The sequence below is a fragment of the Boleophthalmus pectinirostris genome, unplaced genomic scaffold (assembly GCF_026225935.1).
Source record: "Boleophthalmus pectinirostris isolate CB_2022bp ecotype Guang Dong unplaced genomic scaffold, ASM2622593v1 HiC_scaffold_23, whole genome shotgun sequence".
Taxonomy (NCBI): domain Eukaryota; kingdom Metazoa; phylum Chordata; class Actinopteri; order Gobiiformes; family Gobiidae; genus Boleophthalmus; species Boleophthalmus pectinirostris.
The window spans coordinates 27680091-27703789 of NW_026571207.1; the positions used below are offsets into that span (position 1 = coordinate 27680091).

Consider the following 23699-nt stretch of genomic DNA (forward strand, 5'->3'; position numbering starts at 1 on the left):
AGACAGACTTATAATAAAGCGCGAGTCAATTTTGCAAATAAGGACCTTTAAGTATTACAAAGTTTAAATCTCCCTAGAATAAATTCAGCTAAATGAAAATGATATAGGGTGTAACAGCACTGTCTCTATTTTAACAGATTTATTTATTTTTTTTTATGAGATTCCAAATCACTACTTTACATTGTGTTTCAGTTTTTCTCTGTTTCCAAAGTTCAGTTAGAATCATATTTGTAAACAGGCTAAGCTGACAGGAGCATGACGGGGGAAACTGACTTGTTTGGACAGACATAGGGAGAACAATATTGAGATGCGATTGTAAATGTGCGGTGCTTCCCAGCCAGGACCCACTGATCTAATGGTTGCAGAGAGAGCGCTTGGCTTGGGGGCGTCTATTAAAATGGGCCTAAATGAGGTTAGAGTGGAGTTCTGGCAGAGCATAAATACACGCTGGCATGTCCAAACACACAGGGAACAGCTGAGGGCAAATAAAGCACCTATAAGCACTGGCTGTTTGGGCTACTGTGGTGAGAGGCCTGTTGTGAATGACACTGGGCAGGAAATGAACCGAACCAAGCCAAACTGACCACGGAAATAATGCTCAATCTGTTTGTAAATATGTCAGTGCAATGTGGAAATTGGGCTGTTTGGGGTAGGGCTGACTATATATCAGGGTATTTTAATTAAATTTTATTTATTTTTTTTTTTTTTTTGACCTTTATTTAACCAGGAATGTCCTAAAAAAATGTCCCAAAACAATTTCAAAGATCTTTTTTTCAAGGGAGTCCTGGCCAAGAGGAGTAAACAACATAACCCACCCAGAAAACATTTCATACAAATCAGACAATTATAATAAATGAATAAATAATTATTATTATTATTATTATTATTATTATTATTATTATTATTATTATTATTATTATTATTATTACATAATAATACATAAATAAAACACTTATACTTGAATTGGGATAGTTATTAAACCACATAGCCTTAATTATTTTTTTTATTAATTTATTATTATTATTATTATTATTATTATTATTATTATTATTATTATTTATTATTATTATTATTATTTTATTTTTATTTATTTTATTTTTTTTCATAAACGACGCAATATACTGTCTTGCTTTAAATTTTCAATTTATATTTTTTAATCTACAATTGTATGGAGATTATCTTTTAGTTGAAACATTTATGTGTCGTTTTTTCCTCAGATCTTAATAATGTTCACACAATCATGTAATAACAGTTCTTTTTTTGCCAGAATTTTTTGATATTTTGTGATTTTGTAGTAAATTTTCACAGTTATAAACGTGATAATAACTGTTTATTATATATCCTACATATATACATTGTCTTACATGAAATTTCAGTTAAAAATAACACAGAACACTGGCAGCTTCAGTTGATTTTCTATTCATTTATGTATTCTATCAGATTTTGAAATATATTTTAAATCATAGACTAAACCCTGTGCCATTGTGTCTTTCCAAAACCTCTCTGAACAACTTTAAAATACTAAAGAGGAAATTGGTATAATTTGCAGGGTAGTATTCAATTGTCATTTGAATTTTTACAGTGTGTAATGTTCCTCATTATGCAGCTCCTCTTAATGGTCTGCTCCACTCGTTTTAGTTTAAAGTAGTCAGTAGAGCCCAGCATTTCACTTCTTTAAATAATAGCTGAAAACTGACATATTTCATAACCTACACATCAGTCAAATGTTTGGGCTCATCCTCTCATTCAGTATAAATATTTTCTTGTTGTTTACTACATTGTACATTTTATACATTATAACTCTACAAAATATTTTTATTTTTGTACTATTTTATATTCAAATCCTCAAAGAAGCCGCCCTTTGATTTGTTGAAAAATATTTTATTCACCTTTTTTCTTTACATAATCCCATATATATTGCTTCATATATTTGATGTCTTCTGTCTGTATCTAAAATGCAGAAAGTATTAAATATAAAAAAAACAAAATAAAAAAAAACACTGAATGAGATGAGATTTTAACTGCTGGTCGTGTAAATGAGCCTTATCACTTTTCTCATTTGTAGTTTATTTGTCGTTGTGTTGTTTTGTTTTTTGTTTCTTTTTTGGTTGTTGTTGTTGTTGTTTTTAATGATTTTCTGTCCAGAGCTTTGGAAACATTTCAGATTATAAAAGGTACTAAACAAATATTGGATTAGAATATTTGAAATTGTTTATTTCAGTCTAATTTGTAAATTTTGCATGTGTTGCCTTAAGCCCATTGCAGTGAGTCAGTGAAAAACAAAAAAAAAGGTAGAGTCCTGTAGAGACCAGACTCTGGGCAGGAAACGCACCAAACCAAGCCAACCAGAAACTGACCACAGCGAAGTAATCCTCAAGCTGTTTGTATATGTGTGTGTAGCAAAGTAGTCGGCCATTACCTAAGCTAACAGGTGGACAGGCCTGACTGGTGCTGCTAGCGAAGCGTGGCAGGTGAATGGGCGCTGGGCTTTTGGATGGGAATTGGGTCCGTCTCCGTGTGTTTATCTGGGAATACTGTCTGGCTCGGAGCACCTGTCTGCGTGCTACGCCGTGGGTATGTTCCCCAGAAAACGGCGTGAGAGCTGGAGACGAGTGAACGGAGCGTAGCCGATCACTCCTGGAAAGAGCTAACGTTGGCGTTTGTCTCTGGCCATTCATTATGCATGGGGAACAACGCAAATGCTATTTTTAGATTCTGCCCCCCTTTCTCGCTCAAAGTGGTGAGCTGTGTGCCTCGCCAGGGATGCCACCTCAAGTCGCTGCTGGTGCGTTGAATGTTTAATGGTTTGTTGAAACACATCTAGAGAAACAAAGAGATAACAAAGACGTGTCTCCCCTTTTGTGTGCAAATACTGGTGGTCGTAATAGTGCTTATGTAGTGGTGACGCTTGCAAACCATATTTTGTGCGACTGTGCAACCCAGAAGAGCAAGACTTGTGGCCTACTGTTGGTTTTGGCACATTCATTGTTTCTAAATAGGCAAAAAAGTAACACAGAGATCTTAATAATAATAATATTAACAATAATAATAATAATTGATACTTCGCAGTGACATCGTGCTGGGGGTGTTCTACATTTGTATAGGCAGAAGTAGTTACCATGGTGACACAATGTATACATTCACAAACACTTGATTATCTGAAAACTCGACGTGGATTTAACAGCACACTCTCAGGAGCCTGTGATCAGTACGAGTGTTTCTGTTTAGTTTGAGTTTGATTTTCAACAAAAAGCTGAGAGAGAGAGACTAACAAACAAACTGTCTAGAATGTGACTGTAATTGTGTGTGAGACAAATCCACTCACCTGTTGAAGTTCCAACCAAATCAATTTTTTGGTCAGATTGCATTAAAATAAAGATCAGATTAAAGTGTAACTTTCGTAACAGTGCTTCCAATTAGCATCAGACCCTCAGAGAATGTTGGTGATGCAAAGTATCAACTCATAACACTTAATACTTGTGTAGTGCTTTTCAAAATACTCAAGAGGCTCTGCAAAGACAAACAAAAGAAACAAGAAAGTTAAAGTGTATATGGCAAATTTCCATGATTCTCAAAATTTTTACTGTGTCTTGACTTAATTTAGTATTGTAAATATAAATGATATCTTTACACTAATATATACTATATATATATATATATATATATATATATATATATATATATATATATATATATATATATATATATATATATATATATATACATGTTTGCAAAGAAAAGATGAAAATTATGTTGAAAATGACAGGAAATAGAGAAAACACTGATGACACCACAGAGGTCGCAATTTACAGGCAACAATCAATTTTTTTTCTGACACTTTAGACAAACTTTATTGATCCACAAGGGAAAATATTTATTTATTATTATTATTATTATTGAAACTTCAGACTTGGTGAATGTTTAATAGGTCAAAACAAGTAATAACTAGAAAAGCACTCAGAGAGCGCAGACCTCCGCCAAGGACTACCCCCATTTTTTATATAAATTGCAATAAAATCAGTCTTCTGGATCAGATCCGGATCAGCCTTTGGAATATGAAAGAGGATCCCATTGTCCATCCCTGAGTCAAATTTCATGGGGTTTGGTCAATAATTAACCGAGATATTGAGAAACAAAATTTTTGGCCCCATTTACCACAATGTTAACTAAAATTTCAAAGTGATCCAGAATCCAGGATTTCTTCCGGATCACCCCCAAAATGAAATCAGTTCTTCCTTGTCACATTTCCAACAAATCCGGAAAATTTCATCAAAATCGGTCCATAACTTTTTGAGTTATGTTGCTAACAGGCAAACAAACAAACAAACAAACAAACAGACAAACGCTGGCAAAAACATAACCTCCTTGGCGGAGGTAAAAATAAAATAAATCGTGAAGTGTTTAAAAAGGTAGTGGTTTTCAGGAAAAACCTCAGGAACTCGCTGCCAGGAGCTACTCTGATGTCACTCTCTCAGGCGCTCAGGGCGTGAAACCCACTTAAAACCACTTAAAACATTATTTCAACAAAATAATAATGGTGTTTTCTTATGTTTGTGTTTGTCAGAGAACCATTTCTTTGTACATTAGAGGAATTGTACTTGGTAACAGTTATGGAATTAGTGTGATGTCATGATTTGCAACCAGGAAGTAAAAAATTTAATAAAATGAAAAATTGCCAAATTGGGAAAACGAACGTGAGAGTTTTTGCAAAAATCTTAAATTTAATTATCTGAACTGTGTTTTAGCTAAATGAGTAGTTTAACCTGTCATAGGCCCTTTAATCTTCCCTGTGTTGTTGATATACTGTGTTCCACTGACTTTTAATGTCGTATAAATGTATGAATTATGTTTGTTTTGTCAGTACTTGTTGCCTTGGCTCTCACCTCTCCTTCCTCTTTTCTTTGCATGGAACTCCGCACAGAATGACAAATGAGAAGCGGGTGACATTCACAGACGGAGGACACAAGACACATGGGAATATACCACCTCAAAACACCACTGGAATCTCAATTAGCTCAGCGTAGCAGCGTCAGAATCGTTTTTTTAAAGGGATGTGAAGATATGGCCCGTGAAATAAAAAGATGGAGGGTCTGAGGAGCAGAGGGGAGGGGAGGGGTGAGCTCTCGGCCTTGCTCTGATCTGGTTTTAAATGCTGACGGAGCACGCCTGTCCCGCACACTTATACAGACACATCCTGCCCCTGCGATTTTTCAGTTAACCACAGAGAATGTCAATAAACAGTTTGCGCGACCCAAAGGAAAGTGCACTGGTGCTATTCCCATAAGGAGGAATAAGGAGGAGAGGAGAGGGGCTTCAAATAGACCTGCAGGAGATGGGTTTGTAAAGGAATATATTTAGCAAACATGCAGCAGGTTAGATGTGGGAGGCGAGAAAATAGTTTGCCAAAACCTTGAAATATGTGAACGTTTCATTTTTACACAAATCGACCTATAGCCCTTTTGAAAGGATGATTTAAAGGACCTATACTATACAAAATTGACTCTTGTGAGCTTTAAACCATGTTATAATGCTGTTAAATTGTCCAAAACATACCTGCAGTTGTGTTTTGTTTCATTCGCACATGTTTTAGTAACCCTTTATTATTAGTTTGTTTACATCTCCAAAGCTCAAAATGCTCTGCTCCACCTTGCGATGTCATTTAGTGGTAGTTTTCAAGTTAAGAGCTAAGATGAACATACATAAAGGTGCCAGCCCAGTAAAAGTCAGTAATATTTGATGTTTTTTTTTCAGTTTTGTTTTTTTTTTTACTCAAAATGATGCGGAATCATGTTATTAACTCCATTCATATTCACCTACAGAACATAAATCACAGGCTATAACACATGAACCAGGACTGAACCAGGACTAAAACGGGGCTAAAACAGAACTAAACCAGGACTGAACCAGGAAGACTAAACCAGGACTGAACCAGGAGGGCTAAAACAGGACTAAAACAACTGAACCAGGACTAAACCAGGAGGCCTAAACCAGGACTAAAACAGGGCTAAAATAGAACTGAACCACAACTGAATTAGGACTAAAACAGGGCTAAAACAGACCTGAACCAGGACTGATCCAGGAGGACTAAACCAGGACTGAACCAGGAGGGCTAAAACAGGACTGGACCAGGACTAAAACAGGACTAAAACAACTCAATCAGGACTAAACCAGGACTGAACCAGGAGTAAAACAGGACTAAAACAACTGAACCAAGACTAAACCAGGAGTAAAAACAACTGAACCAGGACTAAACCAGGAGGCCTAAACCAGGACTGAACCAGGTTTAAATCAGGACTAAAACAGAACTGAACCAGGACTGAACCAGAAGGACTAAACCAGCTCTAAACCAAGACTGAACCAGGACTAAAACAACTAAACCAGGACTAAACCAGGACTGAACCAGGACTAAAACGGGACTAAACACCTAAACCAGGACTGAACCAGGACTAAAACAACTGAACCAGGACTAAACCAGGAGGACTAACCCAGGACTGAACCTGGGACTAAAACAGGATTAAACCAGGTCTAAACCAGGACTAAACCAGCTCTAAACCAGCTCTAAACCAGGACTAATCTTGTAGAACCCCGAGCCCCCAGAGCAGCGTGTCCGCAAAGCGCGTTTGGGCGACGGCTGCACTTAGCCTTGTGTGGAGTTCTGCGCCAGTTCACCTGCGGTCACTCGGTCTACACGGGTGCGCCTCTGGGCCCATCCCAACAGCCCTGGTTTAGTCCTGGTTCAGTCCTGGACCCTCATGTTGCAGGTCACTGGAGAGATCATGAGCCTATTGCAGGTTGTTTTCACCATTGCCAGTAGCTCCAGTTTGACATTTAAGTTGTAGCTATATTTATATTTTTTTATGTCTCATATCAGGAGAAATGGGTGGAAGGCGTACCCCCGCTTACCACGCCCACAGCACCCCTGCACATGACATCACAAGGTGGAACAGAGTCTTTTCAGTTCAGCCTAAATATGGGTTAGTGTGTTTAGGATGTGTGAATGAAACAAAACACAACTCCAGGTATGTTAGTGAGGAGGAAACGCTGTTGTAACACAGATCAGAAAACAGTGTAATATGGGCCCTTTACAGCGTGCTCTTGTTGTATAATTACTGAACTTACTCTCCTTAATATAAAACCATGACCATAACTTATTAAGTGGATATGTGCCAAGTCATTACAATAACATTTCATCAGCAGCTAATAACTTTTTATGCCTTCTATTCACAGCAGTCATTGTCGTGACCATAGAAACTAATGGTGTATCACGTTCAAGAAACAATACAATGACACTCAATTAGAACATTCCTTATAGCCGTCAGTAAAAACAATAGCCATTAAAACCAGATTCAAATCTAGCCACTCTTTTGAACGACGATAAAGAATCGCATAAACAGGACAAAGTTGTTATGAATAGTTTTAAGGCCTTAAAAAGTCTTAAATTATGTTGTCCAAGTCTTATTTTTTTCCCCAAAAGTCTTAAATTTCAACCATAATGCAGTGCGATGTTAAATGGAGGAAGGGGGAAAAAAAACAACGTGAAATCGCTGAACGTAAATGAACGTCTAATATGGAGAATGTGCAAACAATAGTAAACATCAGTACAGTGGCGGAAGACATTGGCTGGATCATGGGGAGTGTAGGTATAATCAACAGTGGCTCTTAGATTCTAGATTTAGTAGTTGATTGGTTATTGTTAGAATTGGATCTGGTGTTTTTCACCCGCATAATCGGTGCGACGTTGGTCTTCATTTTCATTTACGTGGTCTTTAAAAGGCCTTAAAAAGTCTTAAATTTGGGGATAGTCAAACCTGGGGATACCCTGTATTAGATCTAAATTAAAACACACTATTATTTTGTGCAGAGATAGGCCTTAAACGTCTTCAAGGTTCATATTTTGTTTGGGCCCATCAGATGCATAAAGACTATGAATAAAAGCTTTATTTGAACACTTTAGTGTGAAGAGATAACTGCACAATGTGTGACTTCACAGCTCTTGTATCCAGTTTGTAGTAAAACAGATTTGTGGATGAGTTTGTAGTCATTTCATATCATATCATTTGGGGAAAATAATCAAAATTGGCCTTGCGTATTGGCCCAAAAATATCGGCGGAGCTCATCACCAATTAATTACGATGTATCTCCAATTTCTGAATATTGTTTATTTTCTATAAACTAAAGATTGTATTAGTGTGGTACTGAAATCCAGCTATTTCCTAGTATCACAATTACAGTAATATTGATTTTTTTTTTTTTTTTATTACCGTGACAACACCAATTATCTTCTTACACACTTTTGTTTTCATGTCCTTATCCGTTTATCCTTTGCCCCTCCATTTCCATTGTGCGGCTGCTGCCAGTTGGCCACACACGTGCTTATACAGCGGGTTTAATACGCTGTGGCCATCCCCTGCCTCTCGCGCCGCAGTGCACTTTACAGAGGGGAGCCAGGTTAGCAGACAGGCTAATGCTCTTCTGCACAGAGAGCCTGGATCCTTTTGAATTGGCCAGCATAATGAACTTCCAGGGATTAGCCAGATCCAAGCCCTCCCCTCCTTCCCTCCTCCCTCTGTCTCTCCCTCTCTCCCCCCTCCCTGCAGTCGCGGGAGACCTTGGACTAGAATAAACTGGGTCAGACTAAAGAAAGAAAACTCAAAATCCGGGGTTGTTTCCAGAAAAGTAGCTTGCTAAAACAAAACAAAAAGCATGTCAAGAAATTCGTTTCATGCTAGCTGTTTACCCACAATGCATATAGTGAAAATGAGAGGAAAGAAAGGCGTGCAAGATAAAGTAGAGTAAAATGTGATGTGCTTGGTTGCTCCCTAATTGTGCAGTTTCCTCGCCGCATGCTTTTCTTTTATCAGACTAACATCCAGGTAAAACGCTTGTTCCCATTAGAGCTCTAGCAGCAGGCTGTTGCTTTAGGCAATTGGGCATACAGAGTGAGATTATAGAAGGAATATTATTAAGATTATGTACTTCAGATTATCACTGACAGATTAGCCCTTCAATGAGGCACTTGCTTATATTGGGGGGTAATGTTAATCATCAATACTATCATGAATGTCGTTTTGGAGATAAGAACATATGAAGGATATGCAAGAAGAGCAGATTAAAAATCAAATAGAACAAACCCATTGTTCTTTTGACTGTCCAATCAGGCATATTCTTACAAAATATCATAGGAAACAATTGCATGACAGTGACACTATCCCAGACAGTGTCTGTGTCATGGTGCAATATCACTCTCGCAGAAAGGACTAAAAATTCAAACTAAAACATGTTCCATGATATTATGCTCAACTACATTTCACTTCATGGTTTAGCACATTTCTGTTTTATATTGGCAAATTATTTTCTGCTTATTTTTATCCAGATATTGGGGAGCTATCTGTGACCAAGTCTCAAGTTAGATTAGTGACCACTCATTCGTACTGCAGCAGAAAAAAAATATCCTGTCCACAAAGCATTTTTCAAAATCCTTCACTTGTTTTAAAAACTCCTTTTTAATCGCTAGCTTCAGCTTGCTCTTCTCCGCTCTAATGCTGCACTAATGATTATTGTTTCTCTCTTGGCACAAATTCAAATTAAATACAAATCAGTCAATCAAAGCTTCACTGTAGCTCGTCTCGCTGTGACTGGTCAGAGCAGTCATGGTATGTCGTGCACAGATGCATTCACATGTGAGAAGAGCAATACTGCACATGGTCAGCGGGCAGGAGAGGCACCAGACGCACCTCGCCGCTAAAGGCTTATCTAGAGACATGCGCCTTTGAGTTCACTTAAACAGGGGCCACGTTTAAGTCCTGGGGCTTGATATTTTTTGTCTGTGGTTATTCTTGAACAGTTTCTTTCAGCTTCAAGTACACTGGTACTTTTTTACTTTTTTTCAAACTCACTTGTAAGACGTGGATCTCTGGTGAAATGAGTTCACAGTTTTTGTTTTTGGCTTCAATGAAATATCCTTGCACCTTTGGCCTTCTTACTTTTGACGAACAATATCTTTTTTATTAAGTTTATACTTTTGGCTACTTCCTTGAAATCTTTTGATGGATCTGAGGTCTCGGCGAGAATACATTACTTTGAAAAATCATTTTGAAAAACAGAAAGCAATTTGTATGAGATCTTAAATATGTTCGTGGTTGCATTTGCAGAGACATCAACAGGCTTTTGAAGGCCGCAGAGTCTTTTTTGAGTTTCAACAAATATTGATTCAATACAAAAATGAAATACAATTGGTTTGGTTCAGTTAAGGTGACGGTACATGCAAAACAAGCCCGAGGGATTTCAAATGGCAAAATCTAACTTTATACTCATGGCATTAACATTTTTTAAACATTATCTCTCTATATAGCCCGAGGATGGCAGATAATAGAAAACATAATAGCATTTGCATCTTTTTTCATATGTTTTCACATTTTGCAAATCTTGACTAAAAGTATATTTTCTGCGTACCATTTAGAGGATTGATGAATTCTGTTTGCCAACTCCCTCCCTAATGGTAAAAAAAAATGCCCAAAGTCTCACATGCACGTGCCAGACAAAGAAAGCTGAAATCCCATGTATTTTTCTTATACAAGGTGTGCCATATATTATTCATTCATAAATGATTGTGAAAAAGCTGTTCAATATTTATAGAGAGAAAGTTACTGCAGCACACATAGGCGTTTCTCGAGGTAGCAGGCTGGTGGTTTGTGGCTCTGTGGTCGTAGCTTGTGATGTCTGCCTATGTAAGCTTTATGCATTGTTAAACCCTAGCTATACTGTAGATAAAAGTCTTTATAAGAATATTATTTTGAGTGAGTTTATTGACAAAGTTCAGTTATATATCTTACACATTTGGCTAGTTATACATACATTTGTTTATAGGTAATTTTAGTTTACTGCTTCAGGAAAGAAAATGAAAAAAATCTATGGTTTACTTCTGTTTTTGTCAGGATGAATATCAGACTTACTGGGCCATTAATATGTACTTCAACCTTATTATTTTTCATGTTTTTTTCTAATATGGCAGGATAGTATTTGTGTAAATATTTATGATTATGAAGTTTTTAAGTAAAAAAAAAGTTGAAAAATATAGAAAGTACTCAATATATTCATTAGGGGTGTCATTAGCACGTTATGTTTTTTAATCACGTTAATTTTATTTTTAATCTCTAACTTTACTGTTTCTGTATGCGAGCTGCCTTATTATAAAATCTGTTTTTATGTGTTGTTAGGACACAGTCCCGCACTGTGCAGTCCTGCTCTGCTCGCTCCCGCAAAGAATTGTAACCTAATTTTCATTCCCGTTCTCGCCCGCATTTGCGATAAACTTGCAGACGTCTGATCTCTGAAAACATCGCGACACACACAGAACAGACTCACTATCATCATCAACACTGCTCTGTCAAAGAGAGAACATCTATAACCCACTGAGTCCTGTCCTTTAGTAGAAGCTGAACCGCATCAGCACACAAGAGCGTTTTTTTTTTTTCTCTGCTTAGTTTATGTAAATTAGACATGCGGTTTTAAGTTTCGTTTCTGTGAGACTTGTGCAAAGCTGAATTAAACACATTATAATGTCAAACAGGCTGATGTGGCTCTAGATTAAGTGATGGTTTATATGCTGTAAAGTTGAGTTTATTTATGCAGATTAGTAATAGTAATAATGATGATACTTATACAAAAACGTTAATGATAGTATGAAAATAATGTAATAATGAATTCAAATGAAAATACCTCAAGTTGAAGGCTTTTCTCAGCAATTTTTAGGTGAGATTAAAAAGGAAATTAATTAGATTAATTCATTAATTACATATCATAATTAATTAATCTCTCAAATTTTTTTAATCGCTTGACAGCACTAATATTCATTAAACAACATTAAGTAGTGTCATTTATTTATGTGTGGCCAACAAATACTGTATATGTATTGGATGAGCTTGGCCCTTTTGTACGGCATAATAATCGTAAAAATTGAACTTCAAAAGTGTTACGATGTTACTGAGAAAGTAAATCTAACCTGCTATATGTCTTTAAAAGAGATAAAAGAAATGGGTCAAACACAATAGCGGCTTTATTGGTTACACGATTAAAATAAACGTTGTATATTCAAATGTACACACCCGGCCCACATGCTACAGAGACAGTGCAGGTGTGCGGTACATACACACACACACACACACACACATACGCTCGCAGTTGAGAGGGGGGCTGTGCAGTGCCCCTCGTCCCAGGAGCCTCTTCACATGAGCGGACAGATGTTTGTGTCTGTCCCATGTCACAGGTCAGGTCCCCTTCCGCTCCTTCTCCTCTTCTCCTCTTTCACCAACAGCTGTCCTTCTGATACCTGCACCCCCAAACCCAGCCACCAGGGGCAGCAGAGACGAAGCAGGTCACCTTACAGATAAATAGGGTGACATCTGGCGAACACTGGTGTTAATTTGACTGAAGGATATTTGAAAATTAGAAAGGAAAAGTGTTAAAGGGCCCATATTATGCTATTTTCTGATCTGTGTTATAATGTACATTCATCACAAACATACCTGGAGTTGTGTTTTGTTTTATTCACACATGTTTAACACACAAATGCTGCATATTTAGGCGGGGTTCTTCTCTCAAACTGAAAACACACTATTCCACCTTGTGATGTCATGTGTTCATACAGGAAGTGCTCCACTGTGTTTTTAAACTCCACACACTTTCACTAGAATCATTTGGATAATTTCAGCCCTGGAATTGCCAATCTCTACTGAACTAAAGGTGAATAAAGGTTGCTGTTAACTTGGAAAAACTACAGCTTCATGACATCACAAGGAGGAGAAAGCATTTTGCAACAGACTAATAATAAAATGTTACTTCACACATGTTACTCAAATGTGTGAATGAAACCAAACACAACTCCAGGTATGTTTTTGAATGAACAGCATTATAACAGTTGACATTGTGCTCAGATGTGTTAAGTATTGTGATTTACAGTCATATACACACTTTTTTTTTCTTTTTTTTTTACTCTAAATTGTATATTAACAACAGTATTTCTTCAACAAATAAACAAGTTGCTTTCATGAATATACTTGCATATACTTTTACCTCTTTATTTTTAGCCAAATATTGTTTCAGTAAATATGACCGCTTGCTCTGGTGGGAAGTCAGAAGGATCATGTTTTAGTTCAGCCGTTAAATTTTTTAAAGTCTACTCATTTTAAGCACGAAAGGTCTGTGCATCTGAAAGAACCCGACCGTGGCCTTGAGTTGTGGATCGATGATGTACATTTACAAAAACACTGAATCCTCTTCCCATATGGGTCTGTGTCTGTGGTTTTATAGATTTTCTTTAGGACAGCTTCTCGGGACGGGCTCAAATCCCCCTTTGATCTGGGGTTGAGGGGTGGGAGGTGACATGTGAACGGGGGTCTTGTCTGTCTCACCCTGGGTTGGTTCATAACATAAGTGTATATATAAATGGGCTGTCACGTTCCAAATAGGAAGTGTTCATGGCTCCTTTGTTTCCAATTGACTTTACATTGGAAAATTGTCACACCTCGTTCTGTAACTGCTGCAGTGAGCCTCGTCATTTTTGGTTAAAATGTCTGTATTAACCCGTTCCACGCGATCCTGGTGTTTTTATTTCACTATTTTGTCCATAAATAAATTTCGTCTTCTTCCAAATTCACTCCTATAACTTCTAGACTTGTGAGCTTCATTTGACTGGAGCCGAACGTTATGGGCGACTCCCTTAGTCTACTTCTTTATACAGTGTGTAGTTTATAAGCTCAGTGCATGCTGGTATTGGATTTGGCTGTCATGCTTCCCCATGTCTTCGAGAGCTAGGGGCTGTACTGTGGAGTATTATGTTCTAATTCTGTAATGTTGCTTATAGGTTTGTGCATCCACACATTTAACAAGGTTCAAAAGTGTGTTGGGAAAATTCAATGAGAAAAAGCAAAGCATGACATTATAACATAATCTTCTTATAGTGATTGACATTCTATATCCATACTCATCCCCTCTACAACAAGTTCCCATTTTGTCATGATTGATTTCACAACATCCAACTTTTCCCCATGATCCTCTGAGTAAAATCAGTCGCTTCTTAAAGTATAAATCCTGAGTGAAATGTCAACTCTGAAATTGTTTATTTACCTTATGTTAGCTTTGTAATAAGTTTAACAAACTGTTATCTTACTGCACTCCGGAGTGGATTCTTTACTTTATGAGGGGGAAACAAGTTTGAGCTGATGCGGACTTGAGAGGCTTATTACTTTTGCAACATGCTGAGAGAAGGGTGGGGCATGGGGCATGTGAGGGTTTTTTGTTTTTTTCTATTTTTTTGTTGAATATTTAAATTATTTAAAAAAAAAAAAAGTTAGTGGCAAAGAATCTTATAGGCCAGTTATAAAAATAAAACTTAGTCTAATTTTTCCAAAGAATTGTGTTGCAACTGGTTCTGTACATTTGGAGGTCCCTAGATGAGGCTCTAAAACCAGTCTCCCACCTGGAAATATAGGGCTTGTGTGAAAGTAATTGTAGCTCCAGCAGCAGCGGCACATAATGCAGTGATAATGAAGTCGTCCTGCAGCTGTACACTCAAACGAGGCCGCTCCACTTCTCTTTGTGCACTTGGAATTCCCTTTGTTCACCAGAAACTCCTTTTGATTTATTTTACAAAGAAACTTTGGATCCTAATTTTATGTCTGTTTTTGTTGCTCATTTTTCAGGGGCTGCCAACCATCACAGTCAGTCCACTCTGCGGCCTCCTCTCCCACCTCCTCACAACCACCACACCGTGTCCCATCAGTCTGCCAACAGCCTGAACAGAAACACCTTAAGGGGAGGACGCAACCCCATCCACGCCCCTGCCCCAGGCACAGGGGACGGGCCCACCACCCCTGAGTCTGTCCAGCTACAGGACAGCTGGGTCCTAAACAGCAATGTTCCACTAGAGACCAGGTAAGAAACAGGCTCGCTGGAGTATGAGGCTGCCTTTTGTGTATTTAAGCATTACTGCATTCGTACATATAGCTGATACACTATTTGTGAGTAAGTCTACTTTACACAGGATTTTTATAATTTGTAAGTTATAAAGGAAACTTGGAAAGGTGCACTATGCAACTTTTTAGGTAAATGGTACACAACATGCTTGTCTCCATGGAAATATTATTGCTTTGTCTGAAATGCTTCATAGTATGGCTTTTAACTGATCTGTCTTGCATTTATTTATTTATATTTTTCACATTAATAGTTGCATTCTTACTGTGACCAGGCTTGCCTCTCCACAGATCTGACTTGTAATGTGACCTTGTGGCGTCACCTGATTATTTTGATCTTATGGAGATAGATAATCATTCCAGACAACATAATAACATCTCTTTGAGGACAAGGTGACCCTCCACAGGAAATGTTACATGGTGCGCCTTTAAGCCACCTAGAAATAAATGCTATGAGTATGATTAAAGCGCTAATGCTAGTAGGCTAAAGACGGGAGCCATGAAAGCTGTGCTCCGACACTAGCTGTACCACTCAAAAGTGCTGTCTCACAACACACGAGATGTCTCTGCAAAGCCCAGTTTAAAAATGTATGGTGTGACATAGCAAACAGGAGTATGAATTTTACATGGCTCTGCTGCCTTTGGTCACGTCAGAGCCTAAGATTCTCTGTAACCTGAATGGACATTATTTTAAGTGTAGTAAAAGCATGACTCAGGAATTGTTAAGTTACACCCATCCTTGATGAATATACGCTTTGAGTGAGTTTTTATAGTCACCATTATTTTTTAAGAGTTCAAAATGTTATTTCCAGTCTGTTACGCTGCAAGCACCTCCCGGAAGATGGGTAAAAAAATAGGCTCTAAATTTAATGTCATATATTATTTAAAATAATATGGTGGTTAAATGACTATAAAAGCATATTATTAATGTATTTTGCTATTTAATAGGGTAATACTGTATATATATATTGAAGTTGTTTGCTTAACGTTATTCACTGGGAATGTTCTTTGTTGTATATGCATCCTGTTACTTTTTCACTGATACTAATTTATCATGTACTCCGACTATATTTAACTTTTCTGCTGTGGGGTCCGCAACCTACTTGTTTCCATGGAGATGTTATTGCTCCTGGAATGCTCCACAGTATTGAATTCTATATATATATTGCACTTTCTCAATTACATGTTTTTTGCTAAAAAAACTTGGCCTTATTGTGTCACTTGCTTGTCTCCGAGGAGATGGATAAGTTTAAAGCTATCCTGTGGAACGAGCAATAACCTCTACAGGGATAAGCAGAAAAAAATGCATAATGCACAATTCATTCATTTTGCAGTACTTTTACATACCCTGAGCACTACTTCCACCTCAGCAAATGATATACAGTGTGGCTCACAGATAAGAAATAATTCAGCTTGGTTTTGTTTACACTGTGCCATTCGTAGCCGACACTGCCAATTTAATATTTGACACTAACAACCAAAACACTGTCATCCATAGCGAATAACAATGCATTTAGTACTCCGTCATCTGGCAGACCTCAGAGCAGAGCGCCCCACGTGTCGGAGCCCGTTCTCTGTGCAACCTGGAGTGAGAGAGCTGAATACACCGACCATTTCACACAAAGCACACTTACCAGGCGAGAAGAGCATTCAAGCAGGGGCTACTATAACTATTCATGAACCATGCAGAGAGAGCAGGCCCTGTCTGCGTCGTACACATATATCCGATGCCCTGGCATGCTTAGTAGCGTACTTGGAACATTTACCCCTTGCTAGCTGTAGTTGTGTTTCTCCTGCTGGGTGGTGCTGGGCTGTAGCGCTCCGATGGGCCCCAGAAAGGATCCCTTGAGCGCGGGCTCCTTTGCACTATTTATAAAGCCATGTTTAATTCAGGGCCTCTCCTCAACCTGTACCCATGCTCTGGTCCTCGTCATATGCGTGATGGAGGAGAAGAAGAAGAAGCAGGGCTGCAGAGTGTGAAACAAGGAACACGACATGTATAAATATAGCAGCTATTTGCAGTTTCAATTGTTTATAAAGACCTGTGTTGCCATGGTTATTTTTTACAGAGTAGTGGAGTAAGAAGAAAGGAGACATGCTAAAAATTCTGGGAAATGTTGGTTCCATGTACAATCATACAAAATGAAATTACAAAAATAAGCTTGCTTTTGTAAATGTGCATAATGTTGATATTGGCCCTTTTTATATGAATAAGCAATAAAAAGAAGTGACATTATGTTTTAAATTATGAATTATTAGAAATTGTGTTTCAACAGAGGCAGTTAAAGTTAATTTCATCTCAATTATTATAGTTGGTACAATGTCTAATACGTTTCTGTGCCTTCAGCCTCAGTATAGCTCAAATACAGCTTGTATCTGACAGTATGGGCTCCAGGGAGGGCATCTGGCATAAACCACTCTTATAAATTACTGCACTCTGGAAATCGTCCCCTCTGGAAATCGTTTGACTCTATCTGCGTAGATAGATATATATAGATTGATGGATAAATTTCTGAGACATGCATGGACGACATCTAAAACATCTTCAGGCATGTTTCTGATGAGAGAACATTATAACATGTTAGAAAGCTAAAAATGATTTTAACTATAAAGATGCGTTATATAACTTGTCTGGTGGAGACTCTGTCATCTGCTTGTCCTTAAATGTTCCATAGTATGACATTAAACTGTTCCACCTTACATTTATTAATTTACAGGTTGTTTTATAGCTCAAAAATATCTAGAAAAACAGGCATTCTGACTGTGTGCGGGGTTGCCTCTCCACAGATCTGACCTGCAACTAGGTGAGGAATCAGAATGCACTAGAAGAACCCCAGAAGTGTGAGTCCGGGCACCAGCCAATCAGCAAAGAGAAATACATTTTGTTTTAGCAACGATTCCCGAGATCGCGGATTTAAAGCCAGAGCAAAGAGAATGTTTAATTTTATCAAGGGGAAAGACGTTATTGTCCTTCTTTCTATGGGATTTGGGAAAAGCTTAATATGCCAGTTAGTCCCATTAGCGGCGCATTACATATGACCAAATAGCAGCTATTGGTTAAATCAAAAATAGGACCCACCTACTGTTGAGCAAACAAATCCCAATGCTGCGAGGTCAGACAGTTTCCACGAAGTGAAACCGGCTGATGAATCAGGCTAGGTTTGGTCTCCATGAAGAAAAGTTTAATACCATACTGTGAAACATCCCAGACAAAACAATAACATAGCCATGGAGAAAAGCATTTGATGGAACCTCCACCAGAAAAATAATACAATGTACCTTTAAGTTCTGACAAAAGAGCACAGTGGGTTTTTGCTCACATAAACCTACCAAACCCCACATCTTGATAAAAGTGTACAGAAAGTATTCAAGAACAAGAATATATGACTAAGTCAGCTTAGACAAAAACATCAGCTTGAACCTTATAACTCTAAGGGGTTGAAACATTGAGACATTTTAGTACACAACATTCTCCTTTTTCAAAATAGAAACACTCAGTTTTTAGGTAACTTGCCACATCATCCAGCTTTAATATTGAACGCAGTGCTTGTAGAGACATTGGGGAGATGAGTTGTCTAAACAGTGCCTCACTCCTTTTCTTTTTATAATCGTATCAATGCTCTTTTTATTTCATTAAGCCTGACTGCTTTCTTCATTGCTGCAGATGAAGACACACGCACGGTCTCTGCTGAAACGCTATCTCTCTCGCCAATATTTGGTCATGTTCAGGTGGTGGGGTTGGGCATGGCTCTGCGCCTGTCACAAAAGAACGGCGCCCAGAGCAGCGAGAACATCGACCATCCAGCTCCACCCTCTACAGCCCAGATTGAGGCCTCTTCTCTGGGATAGCTCGATGGCGGAGGCTGGGTGGGCTGGCTGGAGCTGCTGGAGCCTGTGAGCGGGTATAGAGCCAAGCACGCGCAGCCAGGGAGAGTCACACCATCCCCGATGCTGGCACGGTCTGTCCTCCATCTCATTAAAACTCACAGCTAAGCGATGATGAGCCCACGTGTGTACTGCGAACGAGAAACGATTACAGCCGTGATGCTTTCTGCTGTCTTTTTTTTTTTTTTTTTTTTTCGTTGACTGCAACCGCTCCCTAATGTAATCATATGTAAATCTTGGCATTTGACGTTCCACTTGTTACGTTCTGCTAAATGTGAGCGTGTCTATGTGGATGGGTGGGGCGTGCATTTGGATTTTTTTTGTTTTTTTGACCCTGCTGTGACAACAACACGCGGATGAAGATTGATCACCTAAGAACACCCCAGGGCCGGGATGACTGGCAGGGTAACAGACAGGATGAGGGAGGGGAGCGAGGGAGGAGGGGGTATAAAAGAGAAGAAGGGAATGGTTTACGGCGCAGGATGGGCAGATGAATGCAGAGAGAGAGTGATAGATGGAGATTGTTTTGGGGAGTGGGTGGGAGACAGGAGATTCAGGGGAGAGGCATGAGATTGGGGACTGTCCAACATGGATACATTTACCAGTGGGAGGATTTGTTCTTAGTAAGAGCTGCTTCACAAGTATCCAGGCTGGTTGGTTACACAAGGGTCAACAATGTGGTCTGGGAAAAGTACATCTTGTTGGTAACTTGTAATATTTTAAGGGCACATTCTTAGACGGAAATATAGAATTTATTTTGTAACTTCTAAGGTGAAGGGTCCGCTACTTGTTTCTGTCCATGGAGATGTTATTTTTGTGCATCGATTATTCCACAATGAGGCATTAAACGCACGTGCCTTGCATGTATTCATTTACAGAGGTTATAGCTCAAAAATATATTGAAAAACAGGAAATCTTACCACATATAGTCTTGCTTCTCCGTCCAACTATTAACTTGTCTCCATTGTAATGACCAAGTTTATTTCCATACCGTAATGGAATAAACAAGGTGAAACGGTAATAGCTTAAATATTTGGTGAAGGGGCTGCCACCTGCTAGCCAGGCTGGCACCACCTAGTGCCTCCTCTCAAGTTCATTTCTCTCCAGCGACTCGGTCAGGAATCGCAATACATTAGACAGTTTGCAAGAAAGTCGGAAGTTGTAGACCGCACACCGGCCAATCAGCAAAGAGCTGTAAAGCCATGACGTCAAACTCAAGCGCCTGTCTGAGTCCCTTTTGTGGTACAGCACAACAGTAAACGAAGCGGTCGAGATGGATGTAGACGAAGCAATTCATTCTGTGTTGGCAACAATTCCCAAGATTGAGGATTTAAAGCTGGAACAAAGAGAATGTTTGGTGAATTTTATCAAGGGAAAAGACATTATTGCCCTTCTTCCTGTGGGATTTGGCGCATTACATATGTCATGACTATATAGCAGAGATTGGTTAAATAAAAAAGTTCCCCCCTACCGTCAAGCGAACGAACCTTAATGCTGCCACCTACTTGTCTTCAGTGGAGATATTATTGCTGAGCTTACAATATTTCACAGTATTAAATGTATCTATCTTCTTAAAGGCAAAAGGGAAATGCTACCAGGTCAATATAGGAGACGTGACCTCATTCAGAGTAAAAATGCATATTTTTAGGTACGTATTTTGAAGCTATAAAAACACTCATAATCGTTATATGAATACCATAATGTGGAACATTTCAGGCAAAGCATATCAATGGCAGCTGACTCCAAACTGGAAAAGTTACATACTGCACCATTAAATTGTATGCCTTGGACAGCACAGGCAGATTAAATGTGGAGCTCTTGTGATTTAAGAAGATAGTTTTGGTGGTGTAAGGTAGACAGAAGATAGAACGAAGAAGCAGAAGACTGGGGACAGCCATACATTCAACACCACAAGATATATTACCACAGAATATAGGCCAGGCTCATGTACATTTGTTTCAGCGTTTTTTACTGAAAGTACCTGATTACCAGTCGGCCCCGTGGAGCCCAGAGTGGTAGATGATGCCAGTTTCGATCTCCGTCTTGGATTGCGGTACGTTCCCATGCACCTCGCCCCCCTCGGCTGTGGCCCCCAGCTCTAAAGGGAGAAATAGGATCGCCAAGAGCCCTGCCGCATCTCAATTTATCTGGAGGTGCAGCCCGCCAATGCAACACAGAGGGGGGTGGGGGGATTGGGGGGGCTTGGCTATAGGTTACTTTCAAATGCATTACTATGGGGACAGAATCCACAGGGGGTTAGAGGCGATCGAGGTGAGATTTCTGCCCAATACCACTTGTAATATGAGTATAAATAATAAAAGTGAACTGATCTATTGGTAAAACACTTTCAATTGTATATCCCTGAAGCTGAAAATACTATAAGACTTTTTAAATATCAATTTTAAAGAGCAAAGATAATATGAAATTGGAACTGGAAATAACAATACTAAGAGCCTAAAGGTACACTGTGTAACTTTTCTGGAGGAGGTTATTGCTTCCCTGGAATGTAAAATCTATTTGTTGGTGCTTTCTACCATATTTATAGCTAGGTTGGTGCCACCTAGTGCCTCCACTCAATTTCATTTGTCTCCTTGGACTAGGTCAGGAATCGGAATACTCTAGACGGTTTGCAAGAATTCCAGAAATTGTAGAACGTGCACCAGCCAATCAGCGAAAAGCTGTGAGGCGCCTGTCTGTGTCCCTTTTGTGTTACAGCACAATAGTAAACAAAGTGGTCGAGATGGTTATAGTGAAGCCATACATTTTGTGTTGGCAACAATTCCCGAGATCGATCGAGCCGGAACAAAGAGAGTGTTTGGTGAATTTTATCAAGGGGAAAGACGTTATTGCCCTTCTTCCTACAGGATTTGGTGCATTACATACATCACAGCCAAATAGCCAAATAACGATCGGTTAAATAAGAAAAGTACCCGCCTACTGTCGAGCGAACGAATCCTAATGCTGCAAGGTCAGACAGTTTCCACAAAGTGAAACCGGCTGATGAATCAGGCTACCATATTATAGCATTGTTCCCTCATCAAAAACATGCCTGAAGAGGTTCTATAAGAGATTCATGCCAGATAGAGGTTCTGTAGTCTGGTGAGATCTCCTATGCCCTATTCAAACTTTCCTCATGGTTAGCAGTACAATCTTATCCAAACCTCAGTCCATAAGCCTTTTTTCATAAATATACAAAAGCATGATACAAAACACACTACATCTTCATAAACCTGATGGTGAAGTAGTTTAATTTGCGGGATGCACACTGATTGTGTTGTGATAGCGCTCTGAAGGGGGAGTAACTTAAGGGATTGGGCACTCAGAGCATCAAACATAAAACTAAAACTAATTAAACATGTTAATACCTTGTTATCAGTGAATATAGCATTTTCAAAACAATAAAATGTAACATGGTGATGTAAATATATTACTGTGTGTGTCAGCAGTTAATATCCCTTAGAATAATACCCCCTCTTTACTTATCTTCCATTAATTAATAGGAGTTTTATTGCAAAATTGTAGTTCTTAATGATGGCATATGCTCCTCTAGAAAAGTTACATAATGCCTCTTTATTGCTTGTTCCTTTAAGAAAATTGGTCACACAAAAATGGATTTGCTGATATATGTATATTTATATTTGCATCAGAGAAATGCTTTTTATTATTGACACATTTGACAGTACATTTGTCAATCAATTGCCTCCACATCTACTTATATTGATAATAATACAGTTGCCCGTAAATGTCCTGTATTGCATCAAATATGAGATGTGCTAAAGTAGAGTTTTCTATCATCATTCCAACAAACTATAAAGAAGATAATGTTCTCTTTCCGACTTTTGAATAACACAGGATATCGAGTTTCGCTTCGGCAATCTGCAAAGTTATGCGTCACGGTATGATGGAACTATTTTCTTGTCTTAGATTTTACACATTTTTTTTACCAAATCAAATATGAGTCCATTACCACATCCATGTGCTTGTTATCGTTTGAAATTTTCCTGACGGCCTCCAAGGAGCATCATTTACAGATCTAACCGCTTTTCTGACACTTCCTCCGCAACAATTTGACCTTCACTAATTGTTGTCTACCTCTGATGGCGATTCTCACAGGGTTCCTTCCCACAACCGCTTGCTTCTTCATGACTGAATGTATCAAAAAAGCGTGCTAGCTCCAGGGGAATGCTAGCTTTGACTTCCCGCTAATTACCCAGCATGCTCTCTGTTCTGTGGTTAATTGTCCAGGTCTGTTTTTTCAACTCTCTGCGGAGAAGTTTGGATTGGAGCGAGAATGCGTTCGCCCATGTTTTCATCGGTGGCGAAGGCTTTTAATGTAAAGACTCCCACTACTTGGTCCATTTGTTTCTTGTGTCATTTCTCAAGCTGCTGCTATGCAAATGAGCTGTTTGATAACGTAAACAGGGCAATCGCATGAAAAGAAAAACCCACTTGCGTTTTTATTGTGCGTGGGTGGACCCTGGAGTCTTGAGAATGTATGTCAGTGTGTGAGCCGCAGCTTAAGTTGGTCTGTATGTTTAGACCTACATATCTATGTTGCTTGTATAATTTGCCTGATAGACTCTAAAGCTCCATATTAAAGCTATAAACTGTTGGCGCGCTGTACGATTACTGAGAAATTGAATATATCTTAAGAAGGTTATGGTTGCCATCCTAATTAATACCATAATTTGTTGTGTGTTCACAGAGTCATCAAAACCAAAGTGATGTAATATATAGGATTTTATAGGAGTTTATTTCAAAAAATTACAAATAAAGTGAAGTGGAAGTATTACTGACATAATAATATGTTTCTACTTCTGTTTAAAGCAAACAGATTTTTACATT

General features: G+C 38.6%; 1 protein-coding gene across 3 annotated transcripts in view; it reads left to right on the plus strand.

The window, feature by feature from the left end:
- tenm2a (teneurin transmembrane protein 2a) overlaps positions 1-23699 on the plus strand; it is a 341452-nt gene that overhangs the window by 206488 nt on the left and 111265 nt on the right. For all 3 annotated transcript variants that reach the window (XM_055159448.1, XM_055159447.1, XM_055159449.1), the window contains exon 4: positions 14700-14931. In XM_055159448.1, coding sequence (XP_055015423.1) covers positions 14700-14931 — 232 coding nt within the window. The remainder of the gene's footprint in view (positions 1-14699; positions 14932-23699) is intronic.